At 41.9% G+C, this 14,868-nt stretch overlaps 1 protein-coding gene across 1 annotated transcript in view; it reads left to right on the top strand.

Moving 5' to 3' along the window:
* The window catches only part of CCT7 (chaperonin containing TCP1 subunit 7), a 298,828-nt gene that overhangs the window by 259,220 nt on the left and 24,740 nt on the right, over positions 1-14,868 (top strand). The window contains exon 11 of the mRNA XM_090377862.1: positions 2,739-2,927. Within this exon, the coding sequence (XP_090233988.1) occupies positions 2,739-2,927 (189 nt within the window). The remainder of the gene's footprint in view (positions 1-2,738; positions 2,928-14,868) is intronic.

Below are 14,868 nucleotides of genomic sequence, written 5' to 3'. Positions count from 1 at the left end.
ATTGAAAAATAAATCAAGAAAAGTTCTTCTGATTCTTGACAATTGTGCAGCATGCCCCAAGTGGTCAGGAGGGTTGAAAAACATCCAGCTGGAATTTCTGCTTGCCAACATAAAATATTTGGTGCAGGCAATGGATATGGGAATCATAAAAAAATTTGAAGATGTACTGCGGAAAGTTAGTGAACCACATCCTAGAAGCGATTGAAGAAAATTTACTGACATCATTTTCCACAGCCAAGGAAGTGAGTTAAAGGTTAACCTTCTCCAGGCAGTACAGTTCATTGACGATAGTTGACATGAAATATGCAGTAAGACAATTCATAATTGTTTTTTTTTTCACTGCGGTTTTAAGCTCTCAGGCTTGGAGATGCCAGAAACAAAGTGAATATGAAGCCATTTCAGAACTGCAAAAAGTTAGTAACTATGAAGAATTAAGGTATCGACAATAATATTGAATGTTACAAAAGAAATGAAGATTGTGAGAATACAATTGTTGAAAGCATTCTATCAAAATGCCAAAACGAGGAATCAGAAGGTGAGGAAAGTGACGAAGGTGACACATCTATACAGGATACCAAGAAATTCGTTGGACTACGACGATACTTCACACAGGAAGGCAACGAAGACAGTCCATTATCTGCACTAGTTATCTGTGCTGATTTTGTTCACTCATTGTCAGTCAAAAGAACACAGCAGGGTACACTAGATAAATTCCTCCGTCAATGACAGTTGTTGTTGTTGTTATTTGGTTTTTAGGAGCATTAGCAACTAAGGCCATATTGCTCCAGTGATATGCGGTGGTCATTCTCTGACCTTTCTGCATCCTCCGTATTTGGTGGTCACAGGCTCGAACCCCAGATCAAGAAGCGTGTGCTACGCACTGCTGCTCCTGCCCACTTGGCTACGGAGGCACCTCAATGACAGTTAGGAACTGAAGGACAAATATGTGCATGTTTGTTATATAAATTAAAATTTTAAATATTTTTCTCTAATTTGTTATGTATTTTGCTTTAATAGGATTAGACAGAATCAAGGATAACATACGTATCCTTGGACAAGTCATTAATGGTGTTGATATTGGCGAAAATGCATGAAGAATATTTAAAAATTAAATATTTGGCTCTAACTTATTATTAAATTTATTTGAATAAATAATCTGTTGCTCCATGAAATGGTAGTTTGTCTTTTTTAAATATATACAGGCACTCCCGGCTTACGTAATACTCAACTTAGGAAATTCTACTTTATGTGAGTTTTTGACAGTCGGTGCAAACTTAAAAAAATCAGGGAAGTGTATTTTGTATCCCGTAGGAATAAATGCAGGTATTGTGAAACTATTGTAATATGAACCCAACAAACACATTATTATTTTATTTATTTATTATTATTATTTTTTTTTTGGTAATTCATTCCAGGACCTCAGAAGTTGACATTTTCGCTATATAACTAAGCTCTCTAAAAGGTCATTTTTATAATGGAAATTGCACTACACTTTCATCATTATCACATGTTCTGTTATAAGAATCAATTTTGAATGCCTTTTTGATATTTTTCTAAAACACATTTCTGGAGTACCATAATAAAAACAATTTGCGCTTTCCATTATATTGGGCTTTTCTGTTATGCAATCTATTATAAACGGGTAGTAAACTCGATCTTATTGCATTTGTGATAATACTGATAACTGGAATTCTGTGGGTTTTACGTTACGGTATTATGATGAAATGAGTTCCCCTTCACTAAAATCTTCATTCCTATTTACTTATTACAATGCTGAAGGGAAAGGGACCAACAGAAGGTGCAAGTGCTGGCAGTGCTAGGAAACAAAACAAAATTGATTTAGAAATGAAGATGAAGCACGAATTAATTTAGAAATGCACCCATAGTTGCAAGTGCTGCATAAGCATTTAGGGAAATTCCGTAAAATTCGAATTACATAGAGTTCCACGGAATGCAACCCTTACGTAAGCCAGGGAGTGGCTGTATCTTTGTAACTATTTGTGTAAAACTTCGCATAATTGGGGCAGCCGCTTAATCGGGCCAAAGTGCACCAGTCCTGATGTGTCCCAATTAACCACCAGAATCCACTGTGTATGTAACAATATAAGAGGTCAACGTTGCTATTTCTAGGGGCCTTTTTTTTTTTTTAAATAGGTGTAATGAAACACATACCATATTTTAAAACTTAAATTTTTTTACATTAAAATGCAAGAAGTACATAATAAGTACTGCAATCCATTAAGAAAAGGTGAAATATTGGTACTGTTTAAGCAGAATTTAAAAAAAAAAACCAAACATTTCCCAAAAATTGAAAAGAAAGTTGGGCATGTGTCAGATGCCCAACTTTCATCACGGGGTTTTTTTTTCCCCTGCATTTTGTGCGCCACCATCACCACCCAGTGTTGATGGATTGAGTGCCACCACCCAGTGGTGGTGGTTGTGGTGGCACTCAGATAAAATAAAAACCCCTTTCTGCTATTGCATCATGTTCTTTTTTGTATATAATTTTACATTTCTGACTGCTCAGTTCCCTTTACACCAGTTCAGCAGGAATGCACTCTGTTACCTTTTATCAAGCTCAAGTTTCTTCTATCCTTATATTTTAGTAATAGACCATTATGAAAATAAATTTTATAATTATTTAAAATATAAATAAAGTAAAACATTTTTAAAAAAACAACAATTCCCAAAAATAACAATTCTTACTAAACAGTAAGCTTTTCTCTTACTTCCCATAGGTGGTGGAGCAATTGAAATGGAACTATCAAAATATTTAAGGGATTACTCCAGAACTGTTGCAGGTAAAGAACAGCTTTTGGTTGGTGCTATGGCCAAAGCATTAGAAGTTGTTCCTAGGCAACTCTGTGATAATGCTGGATTTGATGCAACAAATATTTTGAACAAACTAAGGCAAAAGCATGCAACAGGTAATTAATATTTTTCTTTTATCTTCCTCCTGTAATGCACACAGTTACTTGTTTAAAGTATTGTGCTTTCACTGACATGGGCATCTTGTTAATGAACATCACCTCTTTAAGCAGGTTACCATATATGTGCTAATATACCTAAAAAAATTGAATTGTAGATATAAACATATCCAGCTTGCAACTTTCAACATTTTATGAGTTTTAGGCCCTATCTAAAGAAATTTGAACACCCCTGAGTTAATGTTATAATCTCACTGCTCTGCCAGCTAGTGACTAGAGGGAGTCAGTGTAGTGTGTATGTGGGGGTCACTGTCCAAGTTAAGTTATGTTAAGGAGCTGGTCATACTGTTGTTACATGTATGACATCCAAAATTGTCATCACCTCATGCATCCCCCAGCATCATTTACTTCATCTATTCCATTGTATTATGAATAATCAAATTAATAGAGCAAATTTAACAACAAAAAATCTAAACTTCCCCATTCATTTCTAAAGTAGACTCAGAATCTTAATAACATCCATTTCCACTGTTTTCTGACATAATCTCAGTTATTGTTTGCCTTAACCTCCACTCATATCACATTCCCTAATTATTTTTACTCTCTGGTATGTTTCACTCCAAATTAAATTGATACTTATGCTTATATCTGCTCTGATATTCCTTGTGGATATTTCATAATCTGGAATCCTCTTTCTGATTTCCTATAGTGGTTTAACACCACTTCACTCTATTCTATCAAATCATTTACTGCCTCTGTCATTCTGCAAACACTACAAATCATACAGAACTTACTGATTTCCTTTCTTTGAACTGCAAGTTTCTGCAGTCTAATTCTAACAACAAAGTAATTTTCCTTGATGATTACAGCTTTCTTAAATTTTTTTAGTTGTGTACCTTCTTAGGGCTTCCCAAAGCTTGGACCACTTTAATCAAAATGATTATTCTAAGCATATTGCCGTGCTGGTTTACATAGGAAATTTTTTTAAAAACGTTCATATCTCTGTAAAAATAGTTGACGAAAAGTCACAAAAGGTCACCTGTACATCCAGTCCAATTTCCTCTTTCTTCCAACGCCATTTGCGATCAGAAATTCGATGTTTTTCACAATAGAAATAACTTTTTTTCCATGGAGCTCACTATTCACATGACTACACTGATCAAGGTACTCAGCACCTGCCTCACCCTGATGTTAATATAAGGTGTATTTTGTGTCAAATGGCACCAGGGGGTTCCCCCCCATCTCTGCATTGCTTTTATTATTGGTGTACCAGTTCACTGGGAAGGCCAGAGATTTAAAAGTATATGGATAATGTAACGTACAGTGTTGTTCCTCTGGTTATTTGGCCACTTGGGCCTAACGTTACCCACACCTCACCCTGTGGAGGCAGACTAGGTACCCAGTAGGCTTAAATATTTACTCTGGCAGGTCCTGCCACCTAGTTTCCTGAGGTTTCAGTGTCTAGGACCTAAAAAAAAATAATAATAATAAAAATTAAAAAAAAAATAAATCCATGTATATTCATACATATATACATTTGAGGACGATAGGACGCATGAGGAGATATCCCTAGGTCTTAGTCCGAATTTTGGGCCAGCAGTAATTTGGAAAAGTTAAAATTTTGACGTGTAGGGCATACGCTTACGTACAGATAGTGGGGAGGAGACTGAAGACGAGGAGAAAGACAGAGGTGGGGTCAATAGAGGAGACAACCCCACAAGTTTCAGTGGGGCATACCAATGCACCACCAAGAAGGAAAAGTGGGGGGGGGGCGAGGAAAGGAGGAGACAGAAGAGACTGTCCCCTCCTCCCCTGTCAAGGATAGGGGTTTAAAGTGAAGAGGGCTAGGGCGCCCTCTTCATCACCATATAGCATCAGGCAGCCGGGCTGTGCTGTCTTCTCCGGGATTCACAGCATGGCTTAACATTAATGGGGCGAGCCCCGTCCGTATATTCATGGGTTTCTCCATTTTGTGGTTAAAAGTCAATTCCGGTAAATAGCATTGAGCGTCTTTCTTCTGGCGAAGAGGTAATGCGCTCTGTACTCCTCTTCGGTGTCCAAGAAGTAGTGCTCCATTCCTTTTGGAAGGTATCTAACCCTTGTGATGAGGATACCTCTGCGGTCCTCATAATGTGGACAGTCATATACTAGGTGATTCCAACTTTCGACCTCCCCGCATGTGCAGTTGGGGTCCTCCATGAAGCCAAATCTAAATAGTTTCTCATTTTGTGGTCCGTGACCGGTTAATAAAGTTATGTGCAGTCCCGGGAAGAACCAGGCTGGCTGTTTGGGATAGATTTTCTCCAGGTTGGGTAGGTATTTACGGGCGATTTCCCCTTTTGTGGTTTCAGTCCATCTCTGCCATATTTGCAAGAGGTGGGTCTGCAGTCGTGCTTTCTCAGTTTTATGCTTACTTGTTGGATGAGTTGTATAGTTGATGTGTAGTGGCCATGCCTTTAGATAGCAGGTGTAATGGCCCAGTTCTGGCGGCCTCCAGATCCAGGGAAACGTCCCCAGCAATTACCTGGAGCGCATGAGTGCTAACTGTGCCACAGGCACGTGTTGTTGTTAACAAAATTGTCCATTGTATCGTGTCCAGTATTCTTTTATTTACTGCCAACATCGTTTTTGGGGACCATGTTGTGGATGCATATACGTATCCTGGAAAAGGCCTCTGAGGTTGGGTAAATTCATATCTTGACGATAAATAAGCTCATACACCAACCATTAATTGAAATAGCTCTTTACTGTGACTAGAATTTATGAATTAAAATAACATATTTACAATAAAATTTAATGTATAAAATAAAATAAAATAAAACTGCTATGATATAAGAATTAAAACTGTAATAAAATCTTTTTAATAAAATTACCTAAAATAAACTGGATTAAAAGCGATTAAACCTGTAGCTTTCGGAAGCATCAGCTTCCTTCCTCAACAGTAATGAATCTTCTGGCAACACTTCCTTATGTATAACAAACTCACGGTATTTCTCCACGTGGTTCCATCGGCGCATGGTCAGAACTGGAAACGGAAATAGCTCGGGAGCGCGAAAAGCAAAACCGTTCATCCGTACTTAGGACAATAGTTTCAAATAGGGGATGCAAATGCATACCCATGTCCCTATTCATGGTATTGTTATCGGATGAACAGATTCGCAGGCTCTCAAGCCATTTACAGTCCCAGAATCCATGCGCTCGATCTACAATAACCGCATACTCTGTGGAGATTTGATGCTGCCTCTCCCAATAATGCTCGGACACAGCAGACTTATTATAATCAGCGGTTCTTATAGCATTTAAATGCTCCCCCCAGACGATCCTTTAACCGCCGATTTGTTTCGCCCGCATAACATTCCCCACAATTTGGGCATTTTATCCTGTAAACAACTCCACTACTAAAGTCCTTTGCGATTCGATCTTTTAGCTGGGACACAACTATGCGCAACCTCCGCCTGGGAAGCTGCACACACCACGTTTTGAAACCCCGTAAAATTCTGGTTAACCGCTCAGTAAGGCCCGGATAGTAAGGAATGTATGCGGTAGCCACAGGGCTAAACGGTTCCCTATAGTTGGACACTATTCCTTTGCTATATCTGCACATGATCCTTGAGGGTATCCGCATTTTCTAAGGTCTACTGTGACCCGTTTGATTTCAGTGATATTTTCGAGTGCATCCACAGTGGAGCGCCCTTTCCGGAATCCATATTGGTTCGGTGATGTTTCTATTTTGTGGTGAAGAAGTCACTCAAGTAGTTTACTCAGCATTGACAGCAGGGCAATGGGCCAGTAGGACCCTGGGAGGGCTTGAGGTTTGGTCATATTTTTTGGTATGTGTCGGACGTTGGCAGTTTTCTAATCAGAGGAGAAGGTGCCCCTGAGAGGCAGTGATTGAAGACATCAGGGATTTTATGTGGTATGATTTCAACAGATTTTTTTACTATTTTGGGTTCGGTTTGATCTTCACGCGGTGTTTTCTTGTTTCGCATTTTGAATGCTGTTGTGTTGCGGGGTAAATGGATCTTCTATAGTTGACGTTTGGTAAGTTTCATTCTCCTCACAGAGTTTTAGCTGTTCCGGAGTGTGGGGGTCAACTGGTGGAAGAAAGAGTGTCCAGGATATTATTGTTCGACTCTTTCCATGTTCTTGTTTACAATCCTTGTGGTAGTTTAGTGGCCGAGACCACTTCTACCCTGGGGACTTTGTTGGTGGTGACTTTGTACACCACTCCCCAAAGGTCAGTGTTTCCTTCCTGGAGACAAGAGTCTCCCAGGAGTGCCTTTTGCGGAGCTTGATTTTGGCTGTGTACTCATTCCTGACCTCACTGTAGCGCTGTCTCAGGACATCAACTTCAGCCTGAGGCCAGGATCTTCGAGCATGCTGAAAACGTTTGTAGCTGGTATTAAATTGGTGCCTTAGTGCTTGCAGTTCAGACGACCACCAGGGGACAGCTTTATAAGCAGGCTTTTTCTTTTCAATGGCTGCATTTGCAGATTCCGTTATAATTTTCACTATCTGTTGCTGGTGTTCATCTGGGCTAAGGCCGTTGGAGTTGAAGTTGTCAGCTGATCTGATCATTACCTCTTTGAAGAGATTCCAGTCAGCCTTTTGGAGGGCATATCTATGGGGCATGTGCCTTGCGATTGGTTGAGTAACTAGGTAGCAGTGAAGCTGGAAGGTCAGCACCCTATGATCTGAAGTAGTCCAGTGGTCTTGAACTATCCAAGAAGAGAGGTGTCCAGAGATGGAGTGGCTGGCAAGGGTGACTCAATGGTTAACTCCTACATGATGCTGGAGAAGGTATGGAGATGGTTAGGTCTAGTTAAAATTAGGTATCCCCTGACTTCTCTGTTGTGGGTGTATGGTTCTTGTAAAAGGAGTAGATCAAGATTCTCTTCATTTGCTTTCTTGACTAGTTGTGCTGCAACAGCTTTGGCTCTTTGTGCAATATGTTGCACAAACTTTACTATTGTTGTGTTGAATTGTTTCTAGTTACTCCCCATAGTTTTTTTTTGTTGTTGTTGGGCGCTTTTGGCTTTGAGGTAGGCCAGGCATTTGTTGTCCCGGGTGGAGTGATCTGAGGGCAGCTTCAGAGCTTTGCAGTTTGCATATTTTGGAGACTACTTTAGTTGGGCAGGAATTAAAATCGTGCCCTGTATTGGCACATTGGCCACAAGTTGGTTGGGTTTGTTTACAGGTGTGTGTTGTGTGGCTAAAGTGACAACACCTGTAGCATTTGGTTATCACCACATGTTCTTTATAACAGTGGCTGCCCCAGTTTATGTAGATTCTGGATTGTTGGCATATTATTTTCCATGCAGTCATAGACAGCTCAAAGACCCAGTTAATGGCACTGCCGACTCTGGCTTTTGCTTTGCACTTCAGAGTAATGTGTCTGTCTGGTTCATCGTCTGGGAGTTCTCTCTGGAGATTTTTACGGTATATTTTATCCCAAAGCTCCTCAAGGGAGATGTCATTTCCAGTGTCATATACCAAGATACACAGCCCTTTTTTTCCTGGGGAGGTTCAGCTAGGAGCCCCAGAGTTGGGGTTTTTGGATTTTGGATTATTTTGTCAATCTTCTCCTTTGTTTCAGTGATAACGCCAATATTACGTGTTTTCCTGATAGACTTAATTTTGGTATGTCTGAAGTCTTCCATTAATGGGATACTGAGTGTGCAGCCACACATTTGTGAGCTCTGTCTAAATCATGCTTTTGGTGTTCCCCCCCCCCCCTTCACCTCCTTCATAGACTTTCCATGGGGTTGAGCCAACTTTGCTACTACACATTTGGAAAGTAAATACCACTATCTTGTTCCCAGACCTTGAAAACCTTTGAGGAAAGTTTCCCCATCTGTCTAGGGGCATATTGCACTTGAGAGTCCCCCCCCCTCCCCCCGTGGCAGTCAGCCCAAATTTTCGCCAGCAGACTGTTCTGCACCAAATTGACCTACAGACCTGCAGTTTTCACCACACAGTAATATTCTGAACAGACTTAAAAAGGGAAATAGCAAAATGTCCAATCATCCGAATAATCTCGGTGATGCAACTCTGAGTGAAATGCACACCAATAAGAAAAACTGCACAACAGCAGAGTAACTTGTCTCAGTCCCCAGAAAATGCTGACATCACCATAATACAAGACCAAGAGGACCAGAGGTCAACTCCAGCCCCCGAAAAAAAAAATATGAGGATGGTTGTCCCCAGATCTAAACGAGAAGCCAGACTGAGCCTAACGACTCGCAGGAAGGCCCTCGTAAGCAAACAGATGCTATTTCACCCAGCAAGGCAGGGGTTCCCCCCCACACTGTGGCAGTCAGCCTTCATGAATAAGGTCATGGCAGAAGGATCCTTCACTTGTAGAAGGGAATATTGTAAATCAGGCATTGGTACTGCGCACCAAACTAGAAGACATCATGAAGGATAATAACAATAGAATCGCCACATCAGTAAGAGGGGACATTGTGCCCATATGGTCTAAACTCAAAGCCATATTAATGGCTGAGCACCAGCAAGGGAAAAAGCAATGTCTAAATTAGAAGCCTACTTGGAAGAGAGAGAAACAAATGTCACAGCACTCTCTCTCTTACTCTGCTGCACTGAGGACACCTGCGGCACCTCCGTAGCCAGGTGGGAAGAAGCAGCAGTGCGTAGCACACACTTCTTGATTAGACCGGGGTTCGAGCCCGTCACCACCAAATACGGAGGATGCGAAAAGGTCAGGGAATGACCACCGCATATCCCGGAGCAATATGGCCTTAGTTGCTAATGCTCCTAAAAACCAAATAACAAACAAACAAACAAACTAACGAGGACACCTGCTGCACAAATTCCAGCACAAGCAAAGAAGAAAACACTTCAAACCGCCAAACCTGATCATTCTTAGACCCAAGGAAGGGGAAGCAGCAACTGGCAAAGAAATCAAGAATAAGGTCATGGCCACTATGAGAGATGAGTTTAGAACGAAAATAATTAAATCCATACAGAAAATTCGAAGCGCAGCAATCACCATTGGAACTGAAACACGAGGAATTACAAGGAATAATGAAAAACCCGAAATTCATGACCTTAGGCCTAACTGCTGAGCCATCCAGGAGAAGAGGGTCAACAGCTATCTTCAATCTGAACAAGGATACAAATCCGTAGGAGTTGACAGAGAAGATCTACCAAAAGAATCTCAGAGAAACTCTACCAAATCAAAAAGAATCTCAGGAAACTCTACCTCAGTCTAGGAAAGCAAATACCTCCAACTGGGTGGTGGAATTCACTCCGGCTGCCTGGAAAGTGTGAAGACTCAATTGAGACTCTACTTTGAGTGGACCTGCCATCGATTCAGAGAATACGTGGTCATGTTTTAGGTGTTGTAGATTTGGCCACACCACTCATACCTGTGCACAGCAGGCAGCAACCTGCAGCCACTGCTCTGAGGGAGGGCACGAGTACAAAGACTGCCCAAATAAAAATAAAGAACCCGTCTGTGCAAACTGTACGTCAGCAAGAATGGAAAGCAATCACCCAATCAGACTCAAAATGCCCCCTCGTACCTAAGGGCAAAAAGAATATACCAAGAAAGGACAGATTATGGCAACACAAACTAAAAAGTACAACACCACTGAGATTAAAATCTTTCAACATAATGCAGAGCAGGGGCCGACATCCCTCCTCCTACAAGAACCATATGCACATGCGAAGATTGTTAGGAGATACCCACTGGCCTACAAGCAGATGAAGATACCCATCGGACAGCAATACTCATCCGAAATCCTTATCTAACGGCTACTAAAGTGACTCAACTCTGTATTCCCTGGGTGGCTTGTGCCCACGTAATATCTCCTATTGGCTCCTTTGTGATTTCCCTGTACTGCAGACCAGGCCAGGAAATAACATATGCAATTAACTCTACCTTCAACACGTGCTGGATGCACTCCCAAACCAAAAAATCCTAGTGGGAGTGGATATCAACTGTCATTCACCCATGAAGGTCCCCTCCAATGCAGGACAGAAGGGGGGGGTTCATAATGGGCAACTGGAAGACTTCCTAGCCAGATCGAGATTCACCATGTTAAACAAACTGCACTACCTCCCGACGTTCTGTAACACGCTCTGGGAGGTAACTATCTACATTTCCCTTGCCACAACAAACATGGCTGCACACTGCCTTGGCTGGAAGGTGGAAAATGCATGGTCTACCTGTGACCACAGGGTAATTACCTACAGGATTACAAGAACACTAACAACAGTACCGATCATCGGATAGTTGCAATATAGATTCCCAATTGCTAAAGCAAACTGGGATCTTTTTGCACAAAAATTGGAAGTAGCTACATCTGGTGACCCACAGGAACAGGAGACTGAATCAGACCCAGATCACCTCCAGAGCAGTTACAGAACTCTTTACCAGTGTAGCTCAGATGACAATTAGGAAGAAAAATCCCATCCCCAGCACGGTGTCCTGGTGGAATCATGAGATCCAGACACTCCAAAAGGAAGTTACAAAACGAAGAAAGGATTTCCAGCGGGCACGCAGGACCTGGCCGGAGAATGAGGTTGAAGTCTTGAGACAAAGGTATAGGGAAGTCAGGAACCAATACACAGATAAAATTCGCAAGAGCAAAAAGAGTGCCTGGGAGCACCTGGTAACAACAATGGGAAATGAGAACCCCTGGGGGGGGGTTCTCATTTTGTTGGTGGTATACAAGGTAACCACCAACAAACTCCCTAGAGGGGAAGTTCTCACAACTACCAGAACCTCACAAGGACTACTTACAACTACGTGGGAGCCATTAACAAAATTTTGGACAACATGCTGACAAACTAGCAAGTGATTGGAACCAGTTGCACTCTCCATGCCACTGTTCCTCTAACAGAAAATCGCCATTAACCAGAATGGGACTTTCTTCAAAGAATGATTTCAGATCTGGACAATGCCTACAACCAGGATTTGACTTCAAGCCCCAAAACCGTCAAAGAAAACCAAACTTAACCTAGTCAACAACCTGGATGGGATACTCTCGAAAAAAAAAGACAATCCCTTGACAAGACTACAACTCGGAATGGACCCTGAACTAAAGAGGTAAACTTTACTGAACTTGACCCAACTACTGGACTCCTACAACAGACTCTGACTCAGATAGCAGCCTGCTGAGATCCATCATAGTGACCACTTTCTGGGACTGACCTGTGGAAACGGATTAGACTGACCTTCTGGATAAGACATTGTCTGGCCAGCGCATCGGATTCGACCAACTGCGGCCTTGATGCCTATGCACTATTTGGCGATCAGTATCCTGGCTCCTCCCCCTGCCAGAGAAGGGGAATAAAGGTACCCAGCAAGGGAGCAAGATACTGATCGCCAAATAGTGCATAGGCATCAAGGCTCCTTGCCATCCTCTTTTCTTTCTGGTGGAGCATGGGCCTACCCCACTGTCACTAACTGGGAGCATCTTTTCTTTATCGCATCCATTCTTCTGACTTTCCTCCCCCCACTCTGCCTATACAATAGCGTACACCCTACACGTAAAAATTTAACCATGCAAATTGAACCTTGCCCATTGACTTTTGGCCTCCAACCTAGCGGACTTTTTTTTTTTTTTTTTTTTTTTTTTCTTTTGGTCCTAGACACTGAGGAAATTAGGTGGCAGGACCTGCCAGAGTATATACATGCTACTGGGTTCCAGGTCTGCCTCCACGAGGCATAAGTGGGGCAACGTTGGTCCCCAACAGTGGTCCAGCGGCTAAGCGATCCAAGACCCACACACTTTTAAATCTCTGGCATTTACAGCTTACTGTAACACACCACAACGTAAACAAAGCGGAGATGGGGGTAACCCCTGGTGCCACTTGACCCTAAAAATACACTTACCACTGCCAACTATACGAAGACCTCCGTTGCCCCTTAATAATCAGAATACGTTTCTCGCCAATAAATCAAGAACAATATCTCTTGGTGAGCAGGGACAATTATAAAGCCTTAACGCAGTTTACGCAGGATCTTTTTACTAGAAGGACATACCCACAACCTTAGCGCGAATTTTCCTACAAACGAACCACTCATCATCCAGAATAAAGATCCTTAGATGCCTCAACCAAAAAAAAAAAAACCTAACCGCTACAATCTGAAGAACAACAAATCATTAACTTGGATCTGACCACTGGCTTAAACTGGAGCCATTATCTGAACTTGACCATTCACACGGATGGGACAACATGTCCCAGGAATGGTATAGGAAGACCCGACAAAGACATTGTGCAGTTTGTTGCCGAAATGTCATTTGGTGATCTGAACCAGGTACCCTCACCCGGTTCACTTTCCAAAAGTCGGTGGGGCAGGCATGGGCCTGCCACACTGACTTTTGCGGTTTTCTTCACTATTGACCCCATATTTCTGTCTCTTTCCCCTCCAGTCTTCGGTCTCCCTTCCCTCTCTAGCTATCTCACAACTAGCGTTTGACCCTTGTCAAAACTACACAAGCCCCACACTCAAAAATTTTTTAACTTTACCTTGCATAACTTATATCTCTTTTGGCCTGACCCAATTTATAGCATTTCTCCCCCCCCCTTTTTTTTATAGGTCCTAGCCACTGAAATCGCAGGAAATTAGGTGTCAGGACCTGCCAGAATAAATAGTAAATCTCCAAAATGCTGGTCTGCCTCCACAAGGTATAATGTGGGCAACGGTGGGTCCCATTTGGGACCCAACGGCTAAAAGACCAGATGAACAACAGTACAAAACATTACACTTCATAATATCCATACACTTTTAAACCTCTGGCCTCTACAGTGTTCTGTATCACACCACAATGTATACTACGCAGAGATGTGGGAAGTCCCTGGCGCCGTTAGACCCTAAACACACTGGCCCCGGGTGCCAAGCAAATGTGACTGAGCGATTTCTCTGTGCTATTACTGCAATTTCCAAAAAGTGATTTACAGTTATTTTACGTTCTTGACGTTAATAAATTTATTCATTTAAAAACAGCTCTTGTAACAAAAACACTTGTACAGAGCAAGAAAGGAAAGGCACCTTTCTTTATTTCCTCTAGTTTACTACTAACCACTTACTACTTTTCGCTTGGTCACACCAGGCACTGCTCCTGCCTCCCCGTGGCGGGGCCGGTAACCTTGGCAGAAAAGTCCATCTGCCAGGGGCTAAGAGGAGCCAACGTGGAACAAAGTATGTTTCCAACGTTAGAGCCGTTGAGCTGTCGGCCAAACACAGAAAATGACCATGATTCGTTGCAAGCAAAGAGGTTGAAAACCAATCCCTCGGCGACAGACTTACCTGCATTCTTAATTATGCACTCACTATCTGAACAGCCTCTCAGTAAGCTATCCCCTTTTCTAATCCAAAAACACCTGGAAAGTATTGCAGGGTCTCCCAAGACGGTTAAGAGACTGCAATCAGGGGACTTACTTATTGAAACTATAAATGGCAGACACTCTGAAAAATTACTAAAAAAGACAACTTTTGCTGCTCTTCCAGTGACAGTAACTCCACATGCAACCCTAAATACATCAAAGGCAAAGGGTGTAATATCTAGTTGGGACCTGATGAATGTGATGGACAAAGAAATTAAAGAGCTTCAGGAACAAAATGTAATTGCTGTAAAAAGAATTATGATAAAAAAAGACAATATTCTCACACCTACCAGAAATATCATTCTCACCTTTAACAGTCCAAGCCTACCCTCATCAGTAAAAGCTGGATATCTACTTTGTCGCACTCGTCCTTTCATACCCAATCCGTTGAGATATTATAAATGCCAAAAGTATGGCCACTCTCAAACGACATGCAGAAGCAACCCAGTTTGTCCCAACTGTGGATCCTCTGATCACATTCAAAGTGATTGTTCGGTGAAAGAAATGATCTGTCCCAACTGCAAAGGCAACCATCCGGCCTACTCTAAGACATGTGAGAGGTGGAAAACAGAGAAAAAAATTG

The sequence above is a fragment of the Mastigoproctus giganteus genome, chromosome 7 (genome assembly GCF_048544385.1).
Source record: "Mastigoproctus giganteus isolate SK-2022 chromosome 7, ASM4854438v1, whole genome shotgun sequence".
Classification (NCBI taxonomy): domain Eukaryota; kingdom Metazoa; phylum Arthropoda; class Arachnida; order Uropygi; family Thelyphonidae; genus Mastigoproctus; species Mastigoproctus giganteus.
This window is presented reverse-complemented; position numbering and strand designations above follow the sequence as displayed.